Source organism: Trachypithecus francoisi, unplaced genomic scaffold, assembly GCF_009764315.1.
Source record: "Trachypithecus francoisi isolate TF-2019V2 unplaced genomic scaffold, Tfra_2.0 Lachesis_group5, whole genome shotgun sequence".
Classification (NCBI taxonomy): domain Eukaryota; kingdom Metazoa; phylum Chordata; class Mammalia; order Primates; family Cercopithecidae; genus Trachypithecus; species Trachypithecus francoisi.
The window spans coordinates 3,328,477-3,350,425 of NW_022681470.1; the positions used below are offsets into that span (position 1 = coordinate 3,328,477).

At 47.0% G+C, this 21,949-nt stretch overlaps 1 protein-coding gene and 1 non-coding gene across 3 annotated transcripts in view; one reads left to right on the forward strand and one right to left on the reverse strand.

The window, feature by feature from the left end:
* Nucleotides 1–6,357: 6,357 nt before the first annotated feature.
* LOC117076892 lies at nt 6,358–6,521 on the forward strand. The gene has a single exon (XR_004434523.1). It is a non-coding gene; the product is annotated as a U1 spliceosomal RNA (small nuclear RNA).
* Nucleotides 6,522–14,718: 8,197 nt separating this feature from the next.
* The window catches only part of EFCAB2 (EF-hand calcium binding domain 2), a 161,620-nt gene continuing 154,389 nt past the window's right edge, over nt 14,719–21,949 (reverse strand). Inside the window, exon 7 of one of the 2 annotated variants that reach the window (XM_033200710.1) lies at nt 14,719–15,236. In XM_033200710.1, coding sequence (XP_033056601.1) covers nt 15,211–15,236 — 26 coding nt within the window. In that variant the 3' untranslated portion in view covers nt 14,719–15,210. Of the gene's footprint in view, nt 15,248–21,949 lie in introns of both variants that reach the window. The other variant, XM_033200708.1, reaches the window with a different exon arrangement.

A 21,949-nucleotide genomic window follows, 5' to 3' on the forward strand; every position in this document is an offset into this window, starting at 1 on the left:
TAAAATTTTAATAAATACATAAAGCAGTTCTCCCTAAAGACAGGCAAGAGATAATAGAATTAATGTAAACTTTAATTTACATTAATTACATGTAGTTAATGTAAACTTTAATTTAGTTATGTAAATGATAATTTACATTATTAATGAAATTAATTCTCAGAAATAATGTAAACTTTTGCTACATGAAGGCAGGCCCACTTCCTACAGGAAGCATCTCTCAGTTAGTCCCACTTATCCATGACAGTCTTCACAGTCCCTCTGGGACTGCAATCTGATCTTCCCTAATCACTAACAATATAGCCATGCATGTGCTATCCATATGTGTTTTTATCTGCCCTCTTTTCTCTATTAAATTGATTACCCTGAAGAGTTCTAAACCCACTGTGCAAAGCTAAGGTTCAAAATGATTGTTAATTACAGAGCTCTGACTCAAGATTTGAGACATCCATTTAAGGGTTCAAAAATCTGTGTATTATAACCATTCAACTATAAGTTCCTTGAGGCCAGTAGCTAGGTCCTTAATCTTTGTGTCCCTAACACTCAGCACAGCACTGGGTGTGGCTCTGGTTACAGGTATACGGAGGAATTCAATATGTATCACGAATCTAGTGTGTTGCTTTTATGTGAAATAGCTCAGTTGAAACTTTTTTTTTTTTTTTGAGACAGAGTCTCACTCTGTTGCCCAGGCTGGAGTGCAGTGGCACAATCTCAGCTCACTGTAATCTCTGCCACCCAGATTCAAGTGATTCTCCTGCCTCAGCCTCCCAAGTAGCTGGGGCTACAGGCATGCACCACCACGCCGGGCTAATTTTTGTATTTTCAGTAGAGATGAGGTTTTGCCATGTTGGCCAGGCTAGTCTTGAACTCCTGACCTCACATGATCCATCCACCTCGGCCTCCCAAAGTGCTGGGATTACACACTGCACCCAGCCTGAAACTTAATCTAAAATATTGCACTCTGTTCTGAACATCTTATTGCCTGAAAGATAAATGTAGTGTATGATCACAGTAATTAAAGAACTTAGAAGGGATGGCCTCAAAGTGAAGACTGAAACAACTAGAATATGTATAAAATCTAAAAATAACTGGTAAAACAAGACTGTTTTCAGGAAGTCCACGTCTAGAGGTGAGAACAAAGACAGAAACATACCTAATTTAGGAGGTTTCGAAGGAGTGATGGATTTAAATTAAAATTAAGAAAGTGTAGGCAAGCTTTCAAGGTAAAAACAATGACTGTAAAATCTAGCAGACTGTGAAGTCATCTTCTTTAGTTACTGGAGGCAAGCCTGTCACTGTTGAATTTTAAATGACACCTGGAAGGTTCTCTAGTGCAATATTCACTTCTCTGCCAACAGAGAGCATTCCGTTTTAGCAGTTTGGTTTTCAGAATAATTTATACTAAGTGATTAGGACTTCCGCCATATTCTTCTCTGGATAAAGTTAACATCGTTTCACTTAGAACTATGAGAAGCCCCGAAATACAAAAAGCCTAAATGATATGCCAAGCACCACCAAAGAAGTTAGTGTGGCAAGGAAAGGGTTAGAATTCCAAGTTGCAAGCCACGCTTCTCTCTACTTACCCCGCTCCAGGACACAGTGAGCAAGCGACTTTGCTGTTGCAGGACTCCCTGACCCAGAGCGACATACTTCTGAGACCTACTCATGGCTTCTGTTTTGACCTCCCAAGTACTACATTCAGGTCATCTTTATTTTTACGTTATTGACAAATTTACATCGACGTTTAAAACCTTTCCTTCATGTATGCTTATGTAGCTGAGATGCCCAGAACTGCTGTTTCCACTCCTTTGTGGGGGAGGGGGAATGTCAACTACTGTTTAGAAGCTCGGGCTCCAGAGTCAGAAAACCTGAGTTGAAACTGTGGCCCCACAGCTTTCTAGCTATGCAACCTTGGGCAAGACACCTAGCCTCCGCTTTCTCTTTCCTCATCTATGAAATGAGGATGAAGGCTGGGCACAGTGGCTCACGCCTATAATCCCAGCACTTTGGGAGGCTGAGGCAGGTGGATCACCTGAGGTCGGGAGTTCAAGAACAGCCTGGCCAACATGGCGAAACCCCATCTCTACTAAAAATACAAAAATTAACTGGGTGTGGTGGCGGGCACCTGTAGTCTCAGCTACTTGGGAGGCTGAGGCACGAGAATTGCTTGAACCCAGGAGGCGGAGGTTGCAGTGAGCCAAGATTGCACCACTGCACTCCAGCCTGGGCGACAGAGTAAGACTGTCTCAAAAAAAAAAAAAAAAAGAAACGAAATAAAATAAAATGAGGATGAATAATAATGCTTGCCTCGTGAGGACTAAATTAGGTAATTTATATGAAAGGCTTAGAATAGTACTGGACACATAGTACAGCTCAATACACTTAAGCTATAATCATTACCTTTTGGTAATTTGAGGTAGACATTCCCTCCACATGTGGACTCTGAAATCTGACAGACCTCAATCCTTGAAATTCATCTGCATTGGGGAGTCTCTTTCCACCAGAAAGGATAACTGCGAGGAAAGCAAGAAGAGAACATAGGGTGGCATTTTCTGCCTCTGTTGGATCGTTGGCTGGTTCTCCACTCTGGTGTGCCACCTCTGTATTGGGGAGTGGAAAGCCTGGGGACTACATTTCCCAGTATAACAACTAGGAGCATTCCAACTTAGATTGGGCCACTGAGAGGCACTCGAGTGATATTTGGAAGATAGAAGACAGGCAAGCCGGCTTGCTGCTGCCCCTTCAACAGGTGGCAAACATGGCAAGCATGAGTTTGCCCTGGCATCTGAGCATTTCCCCACTGAATCCCACCTTGGTACTGCAGGCAAATGTGACCCTGGCAATGATTTCTGCAGGTTCTGAAACTTGTTTTTCTTGTAAGCTGTTGGTTGACCTGAGAGCAATGAATGGCTTTCCTGAACCTTTGCACCTCTACCCTGCCAGTGATTTTGCAAACCCTAATTCCTAGATCCCTAAATCTCTCCTTGCTTGATAAAAGAAGAAAACTAGAGAAGTCACATTACCTGACTTCAAATTATACTACAGAGCTATAGTAACCAAAACAGCATGATACTGGCATAAAAAAGGACACATAGACAAATGGAACAGAATGGAGAACCCAGAAGCAAATCCACACACCTACAGTGAACTCACGTTTGACAAAGGTGCCAAGAACATACACTGGGGGAAAGACAGTCTCAATAGATGGTGCTGGGAAAACTGGAAAAATCCACACACAGAGAATGAAACCACACCCCTATCTCCCACCATAGGCAACATTCAAATCAAAATGGATTGAAGACTTAAATCTAAGACCTCGGACTGTTACAAGAAAGGAGTCTTGATCCAGACTCCAAGAGAGGGTTCTTGGATTTCGTGCAAGAAAGAATTCAGGGAGAGTCCAGAGAGTAAAGTGGAGGCAAGTTTATTAAGAAAGTGAAGAAATAAAAGAATGGCTACTCCACAGACAGAGCAGCCCCGAGCCTGCTCGTTGCCCATTTTTATGGTTATTCCTTGATGATATGCTAAACAAGGGGTGGATTATTCATGCCTCCCCTTTTTAGACCACATAGGGTAACTTCCGGACATTGCCATGGCATTTGTAAACTGTCAGGGCGCTGGTGGGAGCGTAGCAGTGAGGACCACCAGAGGTCACTCTCGTCGCCATCTTGGTTTTGGTGGGATTTGGCCGGCTTCTTTACTGCAACCTGTTTACCTGTTTTATCAGCATGGTCTCTATGACCTGTGCCTTGTGCTGACCTCCTGTCTCATCCTGTGACTTAGAACGCCTTAACCTTCTGGGAATGCAGCCCAGTAGGTCTCAGCCTCATTTTACCCAGCTCCTATTCAAGATGGAGTTGCTCTGATTCAAATGCCTCTGACAAAACTGTGAAACTACTACAAGAAAACATTGGGGAAAATCTCCAGGACATTGGTCTGGGCAAAAATTTCTTGAGCCATACTTTGCAAGCACAGGCAACCAAAACAAAAATGGACAAATGGGATCACATCAAGTGAAAAAGCTTCTGCATAGCAAAGGATACAATCAACAAAGAGATGAGACAACTCACAGAATGGGAGAAAATATTTACAAACTACCCATCTGACAAGGGACTAATAACCAGAATATATAAGGAGCTCAAACAAGTCTATAGGAAAAAGTCTAATAATCTGATTTTAAAAAATGGGCAAAAGACTTGAAGAGTCATTTCTCAAAAGAAGACATACAAATGGCAAACAGGCACGTGAAAAGGTGCTCAACACCATGACCATCAGATAAATGCAAATCAAAACTGCAATGAGAGCTGGGCGTGGTGGCTCATGCCTGTAATCCCAGCACTTTGGGAGGCCGAGGCAGGTGGATTGCCTGAGCTCAGGAGTTCAAGACCTGCCTGGGTAACACAGTGAAACCCGGTCTCTACTAAAATACAAAAATATTAGCTGGGTGTGGCAGCGTGCGCTTGTAATCCCAGCCACTCGGGAGGCTGAGACAGGAGAATCCCTTGAACCCAGGGGCAGAGGTTGCAGTGAGCTGAGATGGCACCACTGCACTCCAGCCTGGGCAACAGAGCAAGACTCCGTCTCCAAAAAAAAAAAAAAAAAACTACAATGAGATATCATGTCACCCCAGTTAAAATGGCTTACATCCAAAAGACAGGCAATAACAAATGCTGGTGAGGATGTGGAGAAAAGGGAACCCTCGTACACTGTGGGTGGGAATGTAAATTAGCACAACCACTGTAGAGAACAGTTTGGAGGTTCCTCAGAAAACTAACAGTTGAGCTACCGTATGATCCAGCAATCCCATGGCTGGGTATATACCCGAAAGAAAGGAGCTCAGTATATTGAAGAGATGTCTGCACCGCTGTGTTTGTTGCAGCACTATTTACAATAGCCAAGATTTGAAAGTAACCTAAGTGTTCATGAACAGATGAATGGATAAAGAAAATGTGGTAGATATGCACAATGGAGTACTATTCAGCCATCAAAAACAATGAGATTCAGTCATTTGCCACAACATGAATGGAGCTGGAGATCATTATATACAGTGAAATAAGCCAGGCACAGAAAGACAAACATCACATATTCTCAAAATTAAAATCATAGAACTCACGGACATAGAGAGTAGGAGGCTGCTTACCAGAGGCTGGGAAGGGGAGTAGGGGGTTGGGGATGGTAATGGGTAAAAAAAATTAAAAAAAAAAAAAAAAGAATGAAGAAGTCCTACTATTTGATAGCACAACAGGGTGACTATAGTCAATAATAACTTAACTGTACATTTTAAAATAAAGAGTGTAACTGGGTTGTTTGTAACTCAAAGGACAAATGCCTAAGCGGATGGACACCCCATTCTCCGTGATGTGCTCCTTTCACACGGCGTGCCCGAACCAAACATCTCCTGGACTCCACAAATACACACCCATGTGACGCACCCACAAAAATTCACAAGAAAAAGAGAAAAATCTCTTCTCGCTTGAAATACCTAGAGTGGCCTTTGTCTTTCTGATCGATTTATTGCCTGAAGGAACGGAAGTCTCAATATACTCATTCAACAACTCTCTATGGAGTGCCTAGGAGCAAGGCCCTGCTCTGGGTGTCAGAAATACAGCAGCCGACCAAACGGAAAGAGACCTGCCCTCCTGGAACTTACATTCCAGCAGAAATAGATAGGAACTGATAAGGGCAGGGCAGGTAGGACAGACAGTGTGGGGTGGGGCAAGGGGCATCCTCATTTCCTAGGGTATTTGGGGAAGGTTCATGCTAAGAGAAAATCTGAGCTGGGACCTACCGGAAGTGAGAGCCCTGAGCAGGAGGCTGTGTGGAAGAGCATTTAGAGCCGAGGGGATGCCGGGAACAAAGGCCCCGAGGCAGGAGTGCGCTCAGCGTGGTCTACATGAGGAACAGCAAAGTCAACAGGCCGCTGTGGCTGCAGAGTCAGAGGAGAGCAGTAAGGTGATGCCAGAGGGATATCGACAGCCGGCCTGGACGGCCCCAAGGAGTCATGGTAAGTGCTTTGGCTTTTACTCCAAGAAAGAGGCCAGATGGAGGCTTCTGAGCAGAACAGTGACACATCTGATTTATGTTTTATTCAGATCACTATGACTACATGTTGGGAACATAGTTACAGAGGCAAAGACCAGGAGGGATGTCACTGCAATCATCTGGATGACAGATAAAGGCAGCCTAGACCCCGCCAGTAGCCATGGAGGAGGAGCGCTAGAGATAGATGATATAGATATAGATGTAGATACAGATGATATAGATAGATACTGATGATAGATATTGATGAGATAGAAATGGATGATATAGATAACTGTATATGCGGGTGTCTTTTTAAAATTGTGATAAAGTACATACAATATACTTACCTGGCAGGGGAGATGCCATGATCATGAAGATGGTTTTCCCAGAGTGAGGCTCACCTACTGCACTCCAGGTATGCTGACCCCTGCGATTTCTCCAAATGCAGGAAACTCAACCGCATAGTTTGTGGTAGTGGGGGACTTCATTCATGCTTCCCCTGTGTCACTCTTTGTCCAATGAGAGATCATAACTTGATGTCGGTGGTCTTTAGTGTGTGATTTATTATAAAAAATGCGTTAACATAAAATTTAGCATCTTCAGCATTTTTGAGTGTACACTGAGTGGTATTACACGCATTCACATTGTTGCTCACCCATCACCCCCATCCATCTCCAGGGCTCATTTCATCTTGCAGAACTGAAACTTTGTACCCATTAAGCAGTAACCCCCCATTTTCTCCTCCCCAGGGCCCCTGGCATCCACATTCTACTCTCTGTCTCTAGGAATCTGAATCTCCTAGGTACTCAGAGAAGTGGAATTATACAGTGTCAGTCCTGTGGGGACTGCCTTATTCCCTTAGCATAATGTCCTCAGTATGTTGACTGGTCGTATTGTGAAGACAGGATTTGGCAGATTGGATGAGGAGGGAGAGGGAGAAATAAGGGAGGCAAGGATGATTCTGAGACTTGGGGCCTGAGCAGGGGACTGGAATGCTTGGTAGAAGTTGAGCTGATGCACGAGTCCATGGGGTGTTCCCCCATCTCTTCCATCTCTTCTGTCTCCGCCACACACTGCCCCAGCTCTCGGTGGGCAGAGGATTCTCTAGGCCTTACTGCAGCTCACATGTCAACAACGGATGCGGAAACGTTTTCATCTTTCCATCCTCCACATGAAGGAAATGAGGGGCCGTGGATAGTCATCCTCTCCTCTGCCAGTGTAAGTAAAACAGAGAACAGATGAGGGAGGAGTGTCAGAAAACAGATGAGTGTCTCAAGCACGGATCTGCACAGCCTCGGGATCAGCAGTGCACTAGGAACTCCTGTGAGATGGGAAGCTGAGACAGTTGCACACACATTATCTTCACCCAAACAAGGAGTGAACATCCAGCCAGAAAAGCTTTTCCCTGCGCCCAGCCCCACCGGCACCAGACAGCTCGGTCCCTGCTTCACAAGCAAGCGTTGAGCCCACGACTTCCTTCTTTCCTCTTCCCACAGCCATCCCCTTTGGTCGGCCCTCAGTTCCACGTCACTGGGGAGATGGCAGTGGAGACCCATGAAATTTGTCACATCCCCATTATGTGGCTTTTTTGTTTGTTTGTTTTTGAGATGGAGTGCAGTGGTGTGATCCCAGCTCACTGCAGGCTCCGCCTCCCAGGTTCAAGCGATTCTCCTGCCTCAGCCTCCCGAGTAGCTGAGATTACAGGTGCACACCACCGTACCCAGCTAATTTTTGTATTCTCAGTAGAGACAGGGTATGGGCACATTGGTCAGGCTGGTCTCGAACTCCTGATCTCAGGTGACCTGCCCGCCTTGGCTTCCCAAAGTGCTGGGATTCCAGGCGTGAGCCACTGCGCCCGGCCTCCTGTTAAGTCTTAACAGGAGCTGCAGATGAATCTTTCCTGGAGCGCAGCTTCGCAGTGCTACTCCCTGCTCAGAGCCTTAGCGGTCCTCATTGTCTAGGGCATCAGTTCTAGGGTAGGAGGGATGCCCCAGGGCACATCAGGCGTTTTGGAGGAGCTCTCTCCCACTGTCTGCAGCCCCTGCAGCTTCTCTGTGAGCTGGACCTTCTCTCCCAACCTCGGAATGCTGGGTCTGCAGCATCAACTCTGCATGGCCTTCAAGGCCCTCCTGGAGCCAGCCCCAGCATAACCCCACTGTGCTTCATCTCCACTCCTCTCGTCCACGGACTCTAAGGTGCAGCCAAACTGAACTATTTACTACTCCCTGACGAGCTCCCCCTCCCACCTCTGTTTTGCCTTTGCCTAGAATGGCTTTCCTCCTGGCACCACATATTCATTCAGATCCTTCCTCCTACCATGCCCAGCTCCCGTGCTACCTCCTCCAGGAAGCCCTCTCTGATATCTCCAACTGGATGCACTACCTTCTTCCCCAGACCCCTACAGGCATCTCGTGTGCGCTCCTTTCTTGTGGCCGTGATTTCCTATAAAATCCTTCTCTCCTATCAGACCATGAACTCTCCAAGGACGCCATTCAGCCACATTCCTATTGGTTCCCCTCACAGGGCCTGTCACGTGTCTTTCAGGCTTCAGAGTTGGTTAAATCAACAAAGAAATGAGACAATTATTTATTTTAGTCAGATATTCAACTTACAAATCATTCAGCGTGGGCACTCCTGAGGCTGTCAGGATCATGTTCATTTCCTCGCTGTTTGCCGGCTATTAGCATTGTGCCATCACACACAGTCCGATGAGGGGACGACGGAAACGCGTATCTCACTTCTATCGTAGGTTTCCATTCACTTTCGGGTTCTCAATCGCCCTGTGTTTCCTCAGGGATACTCCAGACTTTTCAGATGTTCTCATTGACCCATTCATCTTTTTTTTTTTTTTTTTTTTCAAAACAAAACACCAGAAAAGCAAGCATTTTGTCCAATAGTCCTATGAAATTTTCCCTGTAGAGAATGTCATGTAAGTCAAAACAAGGGTTGAATAGGGGCACCCAAATCAGTTATCACTTAGGGCTAAGAAATGCCAAGACTGGGTGGCTTCAACAGCAAACATTCGTCTCTCACCATCTGGAGGCTGCAAATCCAAGATCAAGGTGCTAGCATGGTAAGTTCTGGAGAAGACCTGCTTCTGGGCTCGAGAGCACTACCTTCCCCCCACATCCTCATATGGTGGGTCTCCAGCCTCTTCTCATAAAGGCGCTAATCCCATTCATGAAGGCTCCACTCTCACAGCGTGATCACCTCCCACAGGCCCCGCCTCCAAATACTGCCACACTGGAATTACGATGTCAACAGAGGTGCTCTGGGGGGACACAGTCAGTCCATGGCCCCCTGTACACGTGAATGTGATCTTATTTGGAAATAGGGTTTTGTAGATGAAATTAAGTTAAGGATCTTGAGATAAGATCATCCTGGACTCAGGGTGGGCCCTAAATCCAGTGACTAGTGTCCTTATAAGAGAAAGAAGAGGGAGACTGGAGACACATAGACACCGTGGAGAAACGCAGGAGAAAAGGTCCTGTGAAGGCAGAGAGGCAGGGACGGGAGTGACGCAGCTGTAGGACAAAGGATGCATGGGGCCAGCAGTAGCTGGAGAGGCAAGGGCGAGGGGGATCCTCCCCTAGGACCTAGGTGAGAGAGCATGGCCCTGCTGCCACCTGGATTTTGGATTTTCTGTTTTGAGCCACCAAGTTTGTGGCAACTCATCCTGGCAGCCTTAGGAAACTAATGTGTTAACTCATTGCATCAGTGCACAAAATAACACCCCGACTCGTTTCCTGGGCCAGCCTCCTACCTCCTACCTATTAGACCCTACCTCTCATTCCCTTTTTTTGTTGTTACTGTTTTTTTGAGGCAGGGTTTCACTCTGTTGCTCAGCCTAGAGGTGCAGTGGCATGATCATGGCTCACTACAGCCTTGACCTCCTGGGCGTAAGCGACCCTCCCACCTCGGCCTCCCAAGTAGTTTGAACTACAGGTACATGCCACCCTGCCCAGCTACTTTTTGTATTTTTTTTTTTTTTTTTTTTGGTAAAGACGGGGTTTTACCATGTTGCCCATGCTGGTCTCAAACTCCTGGGCTCAAGCGATCCTCCTGCATCAGCCTCCCGAAGTGCCGGGGTTACAGGTGTGAGCCCCACGCCCGGCCTCTCCCTCCTTTTTATCATTCCCTCTCCCTCGTCTTCCTTGGCTTTCCTCCTCACATCTCCTGTGTTTGGCCCCCTTCCATTTTCTTTCGCTTCTCTTTCCCAACTTTCCCTCATCATGCCAGGGGGACTCCTGGGCTCTGTGCCACCCCCCTAGAAGTCCCCCATAATGAAGCGGGATTTATGCCTCACACTTCACCGCGGGACAGCGGAAACACCTCATTTGAAGCAAAAGGCACTGAAAATAAGCAAATAGTTATGCATTTGTCACTACGGAGTCCTAGCCAGCTTCCACCCCACCCCCTGCCCCTACCATCTTCCTGCTCGTTCAGGTCGTCGTGTCCTCTGATACCCAGTAATTTCCATCATTTTCTACATGCATTTCTGTTGGTCTCCTGAGAATTGTGATTTTCCACAGCAGAAAAGGCACATTGTCTTTCCGGAGCCTGGAAGGTGCAGGCTCTGATGCATTGGGGGAGATCACAGTGTGACAAGGACAGGGTGGGAGTGTGTCACCCCCTTTCTACCCACCCTCCACAGCGGGGAGTGAGCAGAGGAGATAGAACCCGGAGGAAGAAGAGATTTCCAATTACTTCCTTCCCGGTCCCTTCTCCACTGGAGCCTGTTAGTCCTCTGCTGCTGAGGCCTCTGAGTTTTCTCTCACTGAGCCAGGAAAGAGCTTAGTGAATAAAGAACGAGTTGTCCTAGCAGTGCAGGGAAGATGTCCATGACAGTAAGTGTGAACGAGGGGTCCTGGAGAATGAGCACGCAAGCCCTGCAGGAGAACGTCCACCCCGGCCCTGCGAGAGAACATCCACCCCGGCCCTGCAGCCTGGTGGGCTCTGCCATTCATCAATCACCTTAGACAGCTGCATGTGCAAAAGCTCTCTTTTTGTGTCCTTTGAAGCTTTTTTTTTTTTTTTTTTTAAATCAGGCTGGGTGCATGGCTCATGCCTGTAATCCCAGCACTTTGGGAGGCCGAGGCGGGAGAATCACTTGAGCCCAGGAGGTCGAGGCTGCAATGAGCTATGATCATGCCACTACACTCCAGCCTGGGTGACAGACTGGGTGAAAGCCCATCTCTACAAAAATTTAAAAATTAAAAAATTCTTTATCAAAGAACTACATGTGCAAATAATATCACAAGGCTTATTTTTAAAAATCCCCTGTCCTGGCTGCCCCTTCCCTCCACACCTGTCCTCCTCCGCTCTGAGGTGACCACTTTGAGGTTTTTGAGGTATTCACCTCGGCTTTTCTCAATGTGCTGGCTCTGCTGTTTCCTGATTTCTCCATCTGGGACATCAGCTCTTTACTCTGTGCTGTGGTGCATGACAATTCAGCTCTTGCCACACTCGCGGCTCGCTCCTCCTCCCAACAAGACATGAATGAAAATAGGAACGAGCTCTTATTTCTGGGGCTCTCACTAGGTATCAGGCACTGTTATATTCTGACAGGGTGGCCCCCTTCCCTCCCTGATGCACTCTCCACGTGGCTCCCAGGGCTCCCCACTCCCTCCCTCTGGTTCCTTCCACCGAGTCACCTTCACGGGTCCAGATCTGTCCCTTCTCTACGGCCTCCGAAGGATGGGCACCCCAGGCTCGGTCCTCCGGCCTCTCTTCTCCATCTGTGCTCCCCGCCACTCCGTAGTGGCCTCAGCAGTCTCATGGTTCCGAACATCCTCCCTGTGCTGACGCCTCCCACGGCCCCGTCTCCAGCCCTGACCCCAGGCCCCTCAACACTGGCCCAATTTTGAGGCTGTGCCTTCAGAAGACAGAAGCAGCGAGGTGTCTGCAGTCAGGATGGGGCTGGCAGATGGAAGTCCTCGTCTAGAACTGGTCCTGCCACCTCCCAGGAGTGTGGCCTCTGGTGACTGGCTTCACTGCTCCACCATAAACGTTATGCTTTCTCTGTACAAATGCTCTTTCTTACTCTGTAGATTGACTGTAAGGATCAAGTCGTGGCAAGGGTTTTGTAAGTGGAAAAGCCTACATTAGTGGGACTGGTTGTTATTATTTCTCTTTTTATTTTTATTTTATTTTCAAGATGTGGTTTTGCTCTGTAGCCCAAAGCTGGAGTGCAGCGGTGCGATCATAGCTCACTGCAGCCTCGAACTCCTGGGCTCAAGTGATCCTCCTACCTCATCCTCCCAAGTACAGACTACAGGCTACAGGCGTGTCACTACCCTGGCTAATTTTTGGTACAGACAACGTCTTGCTTTGTTACTCAGGCGGTCTCAAACTCCTGGCCTCAATGATCTTTTCACCTCAGCCTCCCAAAGTGCTGGGATTACAGGCATGAGCCACCATGCCCAGCCTGCTATTATTTCTCCTTGTACTCCTCCACACTTCCTTTTCTCTCTCTTAATCTTTCCCATCTGTCCTTTGTGATCAGCATTTATTTCACAGCCATTTATTGAGCAGCTAGTACGTGGCGGGCACTGTGGGAGACACACAGGGCTCTCGCTTGCACAGGGGTCACAGCCTCACTTTCCAAAGACCTGGGTGCGCCTCAGTCTTTGTTTTCCTCTCCATTTTCTTTTCTTTTTTTCTTTTTGAGGCAGAGGTGTGCTCTTGTTGCCCAGGCTGGAGTGCAGTGGCGCGATCTTGGCTCACTGCAACTTCTGCCTCCTGGGTTCAAGGGATTCTCCTGCCTCAGCCTTCCGAGTAGCTGGGGTTACAGGCACCTGCCACCATGCCAGGCTAAATACTGTATTTTTAGTAGAGATGTGGTTTCAACATGTTGGCCAGGCTGGTCTTGAACTCCTGACCTCAGGTGATCCACCCGCCTTGCCCTCCCAAAGTGCTGGGCTTACAGGTGTGAGCCACCATGCCTTCCTTCCATTTTCTTTCCCTGTCACTGTCATCCTACCTTAACCCTCAATGACTCTGTTCTTTAGTAGGTGTAATTTCATAAATGAAACAGATGCTTTGCTCATTATATGATTGTTGAAATCCATGTTCCTTTTTAAAAACATGGGTGAACACTGCTTCTTTAAAAAACCAAATCTTCCCAAAGTAACTTCCTTTCTACTGAAGGGTCTCGTATTTATCTTTTTTTTTTCCCCAGAACCACTGGCCCTTTCCAGAAATAGGCTTCTTGACAAGTTTGTTTGCACAAATGCAGATATAAATATGCCATCATATTTGTGCAATTTACAAAGTTGTACAATCCTCGAAGTAGTTGATCCTCACTTTCATGTCTTCCTAAACAAAACTGCAATCCAGAAAATAAAAATATCCCTTAGAAAAGCTCCATCACTGTCTGAAGAGCTCGTGGTGGTAATGATCTCCATGGAGCTGGATGAGCCTCTGAGTCTGACAAGTGTCTTCTAATCTGAAGGTTTGCACCCCGGTATTTGTAACTGTGTCCCCATAACGTTCTTTTCACAGTATTACGTGTGTCCTAGAGCCAGAGTCTGGTTGGCTGGGGGCCTGTTTCTCAAGTCTGCATGGTCCTGTCAGAGGCATTTGAATCAGAGCGACCAGGGGCTGGTAAAATAAGGCTGAGGTTCTCTGGGCTGCATCCCCAGCCTGTCAGGCATCTTAAGTTACAGGATGAGGTAGGGGGTCACCACGAGACACAGGTCATAAAGACCTTACTGATAAAACAGGTTGCAGTAAAGAAGCCGGACAAAACCCACCAAACCCACAATGGTGATGGGAGTGACCTCTGGTCGTCCTCACTGCTCGTTAGATGCTGATTATAATGCATCAGCATGCTCACAGACACTCCCACCAGCGCCATGACCGTTTACAAATGCCACGGCCATGTCAAGAAGTTACCCTATATCATGTAAAAGAGGGATGAACCCTCAGTTCCAGGAACTGCTCACCCCTTTCCCTCATGAATAATCCACCCCTTGTTTAGCGTATAATCAAGAAATAATCATAAAAATGGGCAACCAGCCCTGCGAGTTGCTCTGCCTATGGAGTAGCCATTCTTTATTCCTTTGTTTTCTTAACAAACTTGCTTTCGCTTCACTCTACGGACTCCCCCGGAATTCTTTCTTGGGCGAGATCCAAGAACCCTCTCTTGGCGTCTGGATCGAGACTTCTTTCTGGTAACAGTCCTACTACCTGTGGAAGCCCCAGGGTCCTGCTGAACTTGTGAGGACAATCTGGCTTTCTGGGAAAACCCTCAGCCCCAGCCGTTAACAGGGCAGGACATACACAGAGGAAAGAGCCTTGATATCGTTCCACATGTTGAAAAAAATATTGCATTCCAACTATAGTTGCTTCTGCCTTCTAAGGTGGGTGTCATGATTCATGTGATGTGAAGATCAAATCCTTGCCTTCCCTTTGGCTTACAAAGCTTAGTGATGTAAAACTGAGAGCATTTGATTGAGCTGAAGCATATGATAACCACCAAGTTTGTGCAGGTGCTCGCAGCCCTGAGGGGAGAGGCGCAGGATGGGTCGTCCCTTGCTAAGCAGAGGCTTTGGAAATGCCGCAGGAGGTGGGAGAGTGGAACTGCTCTGAGGGGTGAGGCAAGGAGCTGACCTCGAGCCAGAGAGGGAGAGTCAAAACCTGAGTGAAGGCTGGGCTACAAAGAAAGGACAGAGCCAGGGAGAAATTTCCCACAGCAGCTATGGTGAAAAACACCTTTTTAAATGGGCGAATATCACGGATGCTCACAGCAACATTTTCGTATTAGCCAAAAAGTGAAAACAGCACAAATGCTCATCAGCTGATGAAGGGATAAGCAAACATGGCATCTCCAAACCATGGAATGAAGTGGTGTGATCCTGAGTGGGGTCTGTGAAGCACAGCAGGCTTGGCCAGCCACGGTAGCCACGATGGGTCTGTTGCTGGATGGGACCAGCAAGTGAATACGCCGAGGCACAGGGTTGTAGCAGAGAAAGAGGTTTCATCGGAGGGTCACTGAAGGAGGACATGGGAGGAAACCTCACAAGCATCTCCTTGAGGAGTCTGGGGTTTTTAAGGGTTGGGGAGTGGAGACTGGAGTGTGGAGATGGTCGACTGGTCAAAGTGTGCAGGGTGGAGTCATGGGAGAGGGAGATGAAGCTGTGCTTTCATGCAGATCGCATTCCTCTGCGGGGGTCTTCAAACTGGTTGGTGTCAGCTGTTTTGCTGGAATTCAGGATCTGAAAAACATCTTAAGCAATTCTTAAACAAAAGCCTTATGATTCTCAGGTCAGAGATCCCACCTATTTTAAACAAAAGCCTTATGATTCTCAGGTCAGAGATCCTATCTATAGGAACAACGGGGGTGCAAATGGTATCTAGTGCTACTTCACTGTCGGTTACAAGGAAGTGGGACAAAGTGCAGGCTGACGGATGCTTAATTACAACTATAATTCTGTCCAGAATTCTTCTTAACCCTGTGAGGATGGTTTCACCATGTCGTGCTCAATCATGGTGCCACAATGCCTGTCCTGGGGCTGGACACCTAGAAGTCCCCTCCAGGCCACATGACGGAGTCTGTGAAGCTTGAGAAAGTTGCCACTGTCAGCAAGCTGCGGTGCTCATACCATGAGAACAGCCTGGTGAAGGAGCCTGCCAGAAGACCCTCAGGGGACCACCTGGAGCTCTCCCTTATTCACTGGCCAACAGGCTATTTTTCCTGTTGGATGGGACAGACAACATGGTACCTAGTGACACCAACTTCATGGACACGTGGGTGGCCACATGGAGGAGCTGCTAGATGAAGGGCTATGAAAGCTTTTGGTATCTCCAACTGCAGCCATCTCCAGGAGCTGGTAAAGAAACCTGGCTTAACACCAGGTGTGGTGTCTCGGCCTGTAATCCCAGCACTTTGGGAGGCCAAGGAGGGAGGATCACTGGAGCCCAGGAACTCGAGGCTGCAGTGAGCTATGATCGTGCCACTACACTCCAGACTGAGTGATAGAGTGAGACCCTGTCTCTAAAAATATATGTATAAGACAGACAGAAAAAAAGAAATCTGGCTTAAAAACAGTGGTTAACCAGAGTGAGTGCCGCCTGCACCCACCTCAGCAGAAGTTAATCCAGGGCTGCCAATCCAAAGGCAAGGTGGTGACTGCCTGTAGTCCCCTCAGCTCTCGTGACAGGCCTGGGGGATCCCTGCACCAAAGCAATCACAGCCAAGCACAGTAAAAAATAAAAATAAACAAATAAAAACGCAGCCCAGGTTCTGATCTGGTTTCCCATGCAAAGGAACTTGGTAATTCCTATCATTTCGTGGCGACACTGGAACGCACTGCTGAAAACTTGGAGGTCTTTGACTTTCCACTGAGCAGCCTGATGTGACCACTGTAGTCAGCTGCAGCCGGGACAGGAGGGTCTGCGTCTTGGTGAGCTGTGCCTCCTGTAAGGATTACCCCTTCAACACTGAGCTTTAAAGCTGTAGGTACCTGCTCTTCCCCAAGTGCCTTGCACCTCTTTTTCCTGCCTCAGTTTTTCTAGCAAGTGTAGTATGGCCTGTGTCCCTTAACAGTGGGTCAGCGACCTGCCGACTGACCAGCAAGGGTGTGGTCAGGTTGATGCTGAATCCAAAGAGCAGTCTGTGTAGATGAGACGTCTCTTCCAGTTTTCTCTGCCCTTTTTCTCGTCCAGCTAGGAGAAGTACATCCTGAACACCCTTTTCCAGTCAAAATGAAGCAAAATCTACGGTCCAAGCAGTGCCACCTGGAGTTGCGTTTTGACTGCTGGACTGTAATCCCTGCAGCCAGTCTCCTTGCCTCAAATAAAAAGTGCTTTTGTGAGCTTAACAAAAAGGAATGAACTAAGGCTATATATTACAACATGGATGAACCTTAAAAGCCTTACACTAAATGAAAGAAACCAGACACGAAAGGCCACATATTGTATGATTGTGTTTATATGAAATGCCCTGAAGAGGCAAATCCACAGACACACAGGAGGATTAGTGGTTGCCGGAGGATGAGGGTGGGGGAAGAGGAACTGCTATTGGACATGGGGATTCTTTTTAAGATGGAAATGCTTTGTAAGTAGACAGGAGTGATAGTTGCACAGCACTGTGACGATACTAGAATCCACTGAATTGCACACTTGAAAGGGGTGAATGTTGGCTGGGCACGGTGGCTCACACCTGTAATCCCAACACTTTGGGAGGGTGAGGTGGGAGGATCGCTTGAACCCAGGAGTTTAGGCCAGCCTGAGCAACACAGCCAGATCCTGTCTCTACAAAAAACAAAACAAATTAGCTGGGCGTGGTGGCATGCACCTGTGGTCCAGCTACTCAGGAGGCTGAGGCAGGAGGACGCCTTGAGTCCAGGAGGTCGATGCTACAGTGAGCCGTGATCACGCCACCTGCACTCCAGCCGGGGCAACAGTGAAACTCTGTCTCCAGAAAAAAAGTGGGGAGGGGATGGTGAGTGTTGAGGTATGTGAGTGACTATTATATAAGCTGTTTTTAGTAAACGAGCTAATACTAAAATTTAAATTGTGTGCTGTCACATGCTACTAAGTCACTCCCCCTCGTTTCTTCACCCTTCGTTCAAGGTGTACCACATACAATGCCATGCATCCGGGTACTTCTAAGCAAATTAGAGAAGGGTCATGTCCTATATTTGGATGAATATGGAGAGAAGAGAACAGCTAGACAAAGCAAGATACAGAGAGGAGATCAAGAGTTAAGGAAGCAACCGGGCATGGTGGCTCATGCCTTAATCCCAGCACTTTGGGAAGCTGAGGCAGGTGGATCACTTGAGATCAGGAGTTCGAGACCAGCCTGACCAACATGGTGAAACCCCGTCTCTACTAAAAATACAGCAATTAGCCAGGTGTGGTGGTGTGTGCCTGTCATCCCGGCTGCTCAGGAGGCTGAGACAGGAGAATCACTTGAACCTGGGAGGTGGAGGTTGCAGTGAGCCGAGACTGCGCCACTGCACTCCACTCCAGGCTGGGCGACAGAGCGAGACTCCGTCTCAAAAAAAATAAAAATAAAAATAAAAAATAATTAAGGAAGCAAAAAAGTAGATGAAGAAGTAGCTAGGAGAAGCCTAAGACCTGTGAGGCTCCTGGGGGTATCTTCAGTAGGGGAGCCAGCGGGAGGGGTTGATGGTTTGCCTCCTGTTAGAGGCATGGGGACCGCGGGGGATATGTGCTGATGCTGGACAGCCCTCGTTTCGGTTCGGATCCATTCCTCTCCCCACCCAGAACACATACTTTAGGGAAGGCCAGCCCTGCCTTTGGTAGCAGAGGGACAGCACTGTCTCAGGCCTGAGCCAGGCAGTGATGGTTCCAACAGGAACTTGGCTGATCAAGTCAGAATGAAGTTCAAGACTGTCATTTCACGTCTAGGGTTAGAAGTATTCTTTCCTGGTAACCTATCTCTGCAAGGGAAAGGCCATGGGCTGCCTCTGCCATCCTGAGGATATGAGGAAAGGGGCTGCCTGAAAATGAAGCCAACCCAAAGAAACAGATCCAAGAATTGGCTTCTGATGATGGCATCTGAGCCCTGGATCAAGCTGCATCTGAAGCTATGTCTGCTTTTAGACTCTTCTGTTACATATAAGCCAGTTAATTCCTTTTATGGGTTGAGCTTTCTGTCACTTGGAACAGCAACGATCACATCTATGGTCAGATGATAATTTTGTAAAACATGAAGACTGTGCAAATACACCTCAGTATTTCCCTATTATATCACTTATTTCTCTGTCACAGGTTTATAAAAAGGGGCATAAAACTTCCTGAAAATTCTGCCTATATAACATTTGTATGAGTTTCATAATTAATAAAAATATACAAAAGTTTCAAAACGAAAGAAACTAAAGAAAAATGTAGTTGACCAAATTAATTTTGAACTATGTTTGCCCTAAATATTTTAAAAATAGAAGTCTATGCTTGACAAATGCAGATGAACCTGGCTTAACACCATTCCTATCAACACCTCTGCTGTCCGGTTTTGGTAAAAGGCCAGGTGTCATATTGTTCGAGGCTTTAGTGGCCTGCAAGTCAAAGTGGGCCAAACCTAATGTTGCTCTTAACTGGTAAGCTGCCCAAATGCATGATTCCACGTTATCCATGTGTCACCCCCGAGGTGCCTTCCCATTGGAGAAATTCGCTCAGAAGCTCTTCATTGAAGGTGCTAAGTGACAGGTGTCTCTGTATCTAAAGTGGAAATTATAGCAGTTGCTGCAAATGTCACAATCATTGATTGGGTATCCGAGAGACACACCCAAAATAAAATGTTTGAAACATGCTGCAAAGAAAAGGATAAGCAAAAATCTACCAGGCAAAAGAAAATGAGGAAAAGGCTAGAATCTAGTTCTATATAAACCAGAACAGCCACTGCAATTTAAACCCGAATTTCTATTCTCAACAGCATTTTTGTCAGGAAAAATAATAATAATAATAATAAATAAATCAGAGTTTCTGAAAGAAGGAAAACCGCCTCCATATTCTTCAGAAGGAAACTGGTTACATAAAATATGGCACATTCATGCAATAGAATACTACGCAGCCATTGAAATCGATGAGGTGGGTATTTATACAACTAGGAACTGAGCGTATGGGACCTGTTGCTTCATGAGAAAAGTGTGGTGTGTAGAGAAGCATGAAGGGCGTGTAAGGACGCCACCTGCCTGTTCACACAAGGACTCCCTGGATTCGGTGTGCTCAGGAGGGAGGCGTCCGAGTGGTTGTGGGACACATTTATACAGAAAAATTAGTTTTTACTCTGTGAGCCTTTATACCTTTTGAGTTTTGTACCACGTACGTTTTACTCATTCAAAAAAACAAAGTAAGTTTCTTTTTTTACATCTTTTAGATTATGGTCATCCATCTTATTTTAACTAAATGGCCAACAGCCTGTATCTGATGCCCCAGCATATCCACTGGGTTCGTGTCCTTACTCTTTTATTTATTTATTTGCTTGTTTGTTTGTTTGTTTGTTTGAGACAGGGTCTCGCTCTGTCACCCAGGCTGGAGTGCAGTGGCGCTATCTCGGCTAGTCTCCTCAAGCCAGAGTTTTGTTTGTTTGCGTTAAGACACAGCTCAGATGTCACCTCCTCATTTCTAGACTCCTGAAGCCAGAGTTTTGTTTGTTTGTTTGTTTGTTTGAAGAGGCAAGGTCTCACTCCATTGCCCAGGCTGGAGTACAGTGACTCAGTCAAGGCTCACTGCAGCCTCTAACTCTTGGGCTTAAGCGATCCTCCCACGTAGCCTGCACTTCAGCTCCCAGGTAGTTGGGATATAGGTGTGAGTAACCACACCTGGCTAATTTTTTCTTTCTTTTCTTTTTTTTTTTTTTGATACAGATAGGATCTTGAGGTCAGGCATAGTGGCTCACGTCTATAATCCTAGCACTTTCGGAGGTTGAGGCAGGCGGATCACTTGAGGCCAGGAGTTCAAGGCCAGCCTGGCCAACATGGTGAAATCCCGTCTCTACTAAAAATACAAAAACACTAGTCAGGCATGGTGATGGTGCCTGTAATCCCAGCTACTCAGGAGGCTGAGGCAAGGGAATCGCTTGAACTCGACAGGCAGAGGCTGCAGTGACCCGAGATCACGCCACTGCACGCCAGCCTACGCGACAGAGTGACAGAGTGAGACCCTGTCTCAAAAAAAAAAAAAAAAAAAGAGAGATAGGGTCTCACTCTGCTGCCCAGGCTGGTCTCAAACTCCTGGCCTCAAAGAACCCTCCAGACTCAGCCTCCCAAAGCGCTGGAATTACAAGTGTGAGCCATAGCACCAGGCCCAGGGTCGTCATTTTGTTTTCTGTGCTTTTTGCCCGTCGGCAGGCAGTGCTTTGTCCATCACTCTGCCCTGGTGGTGGCCATTGGTGTGTGATTTGCCTGTTCACACGCCCACCTCGCTCACTAGACCGCCAGCCCCATGAAGGCAGGCACTGTGCATGATGGCTCTTTGAGCCCTGCTATATAGTTTGGTGTGCCATGCTCAAGGAAGGCATTTACTGAGGAATAAATAAATGAATGACAGTGATTGAAAGAATGAATGAGTCCTACATATCAGGGTTGGCAAACTGAGCTGAGTTGAGAAACTATTAATATACTGTCACCAGGTTCCCTGAACTTCACTTCTCAACTGAAAAGTGCACCTTTCCAGAAGGGACAGCCACTCCTGAGGATCCAGGAAGAAACACTTTTCCCTCCCCATTGCTAAAGAGTGGGCAATACGTTTTTTTAAAATAAATAACTTAAAGCCGGGCGAGGTGGCTCACGCCTGTAATCCCAGCACTTTGGAAGGCCAAGGCAGGCAGATCGCTTGAACTCAGGAGTTCGAGACCAGTCTGGGCAACATGGTGAAACCCCATCTCTATAAAAAAATACAAAAATTAGCCAGGCATAATGGCGTGCCTATAGTCCTAGCTACTTGGGAGGCTGAGGCAGGAGGACTGCTTGAACTGGGGAGGTCGAGGCTGCATGAGCCGAGATCGTGCCACTGCACTCCAGCCTGGATGACAGAGCAAGACCCTGTCTCAAAATAAATAAATGAATACATAATAAAATAAATAATGTAAATCCCGACTGGGCTCAGTGGTTCACGCCTGTAATCCCAGCACTTTGGGAGGCTGAGGCGGGCGGATCACGAGGTCACGAGATCGAGACCATCCTGGCCAACATGGCAGAACCCGATCTCTACTAAAAATACAAAAATTAGCTGGGCATGGTGGCATGTGCCTGTAGTCCCAGCTACTCGGGAGGCTGAGGCAGGAGAATCGCTTAAACCCGGGAGGCAGAGGTTGCAGTGAGCCAAGATCGTGCCACTGCCTTCCAGCTTGGGCAACAGAGCAAGACTCTGTCTCAAAAAAATAAATAAAAAAAAATAATAATAATAATTTAAATCCCTTGATTAATAGCATCTCCCTTTTCACTTTTAAGAAATAAAAAAT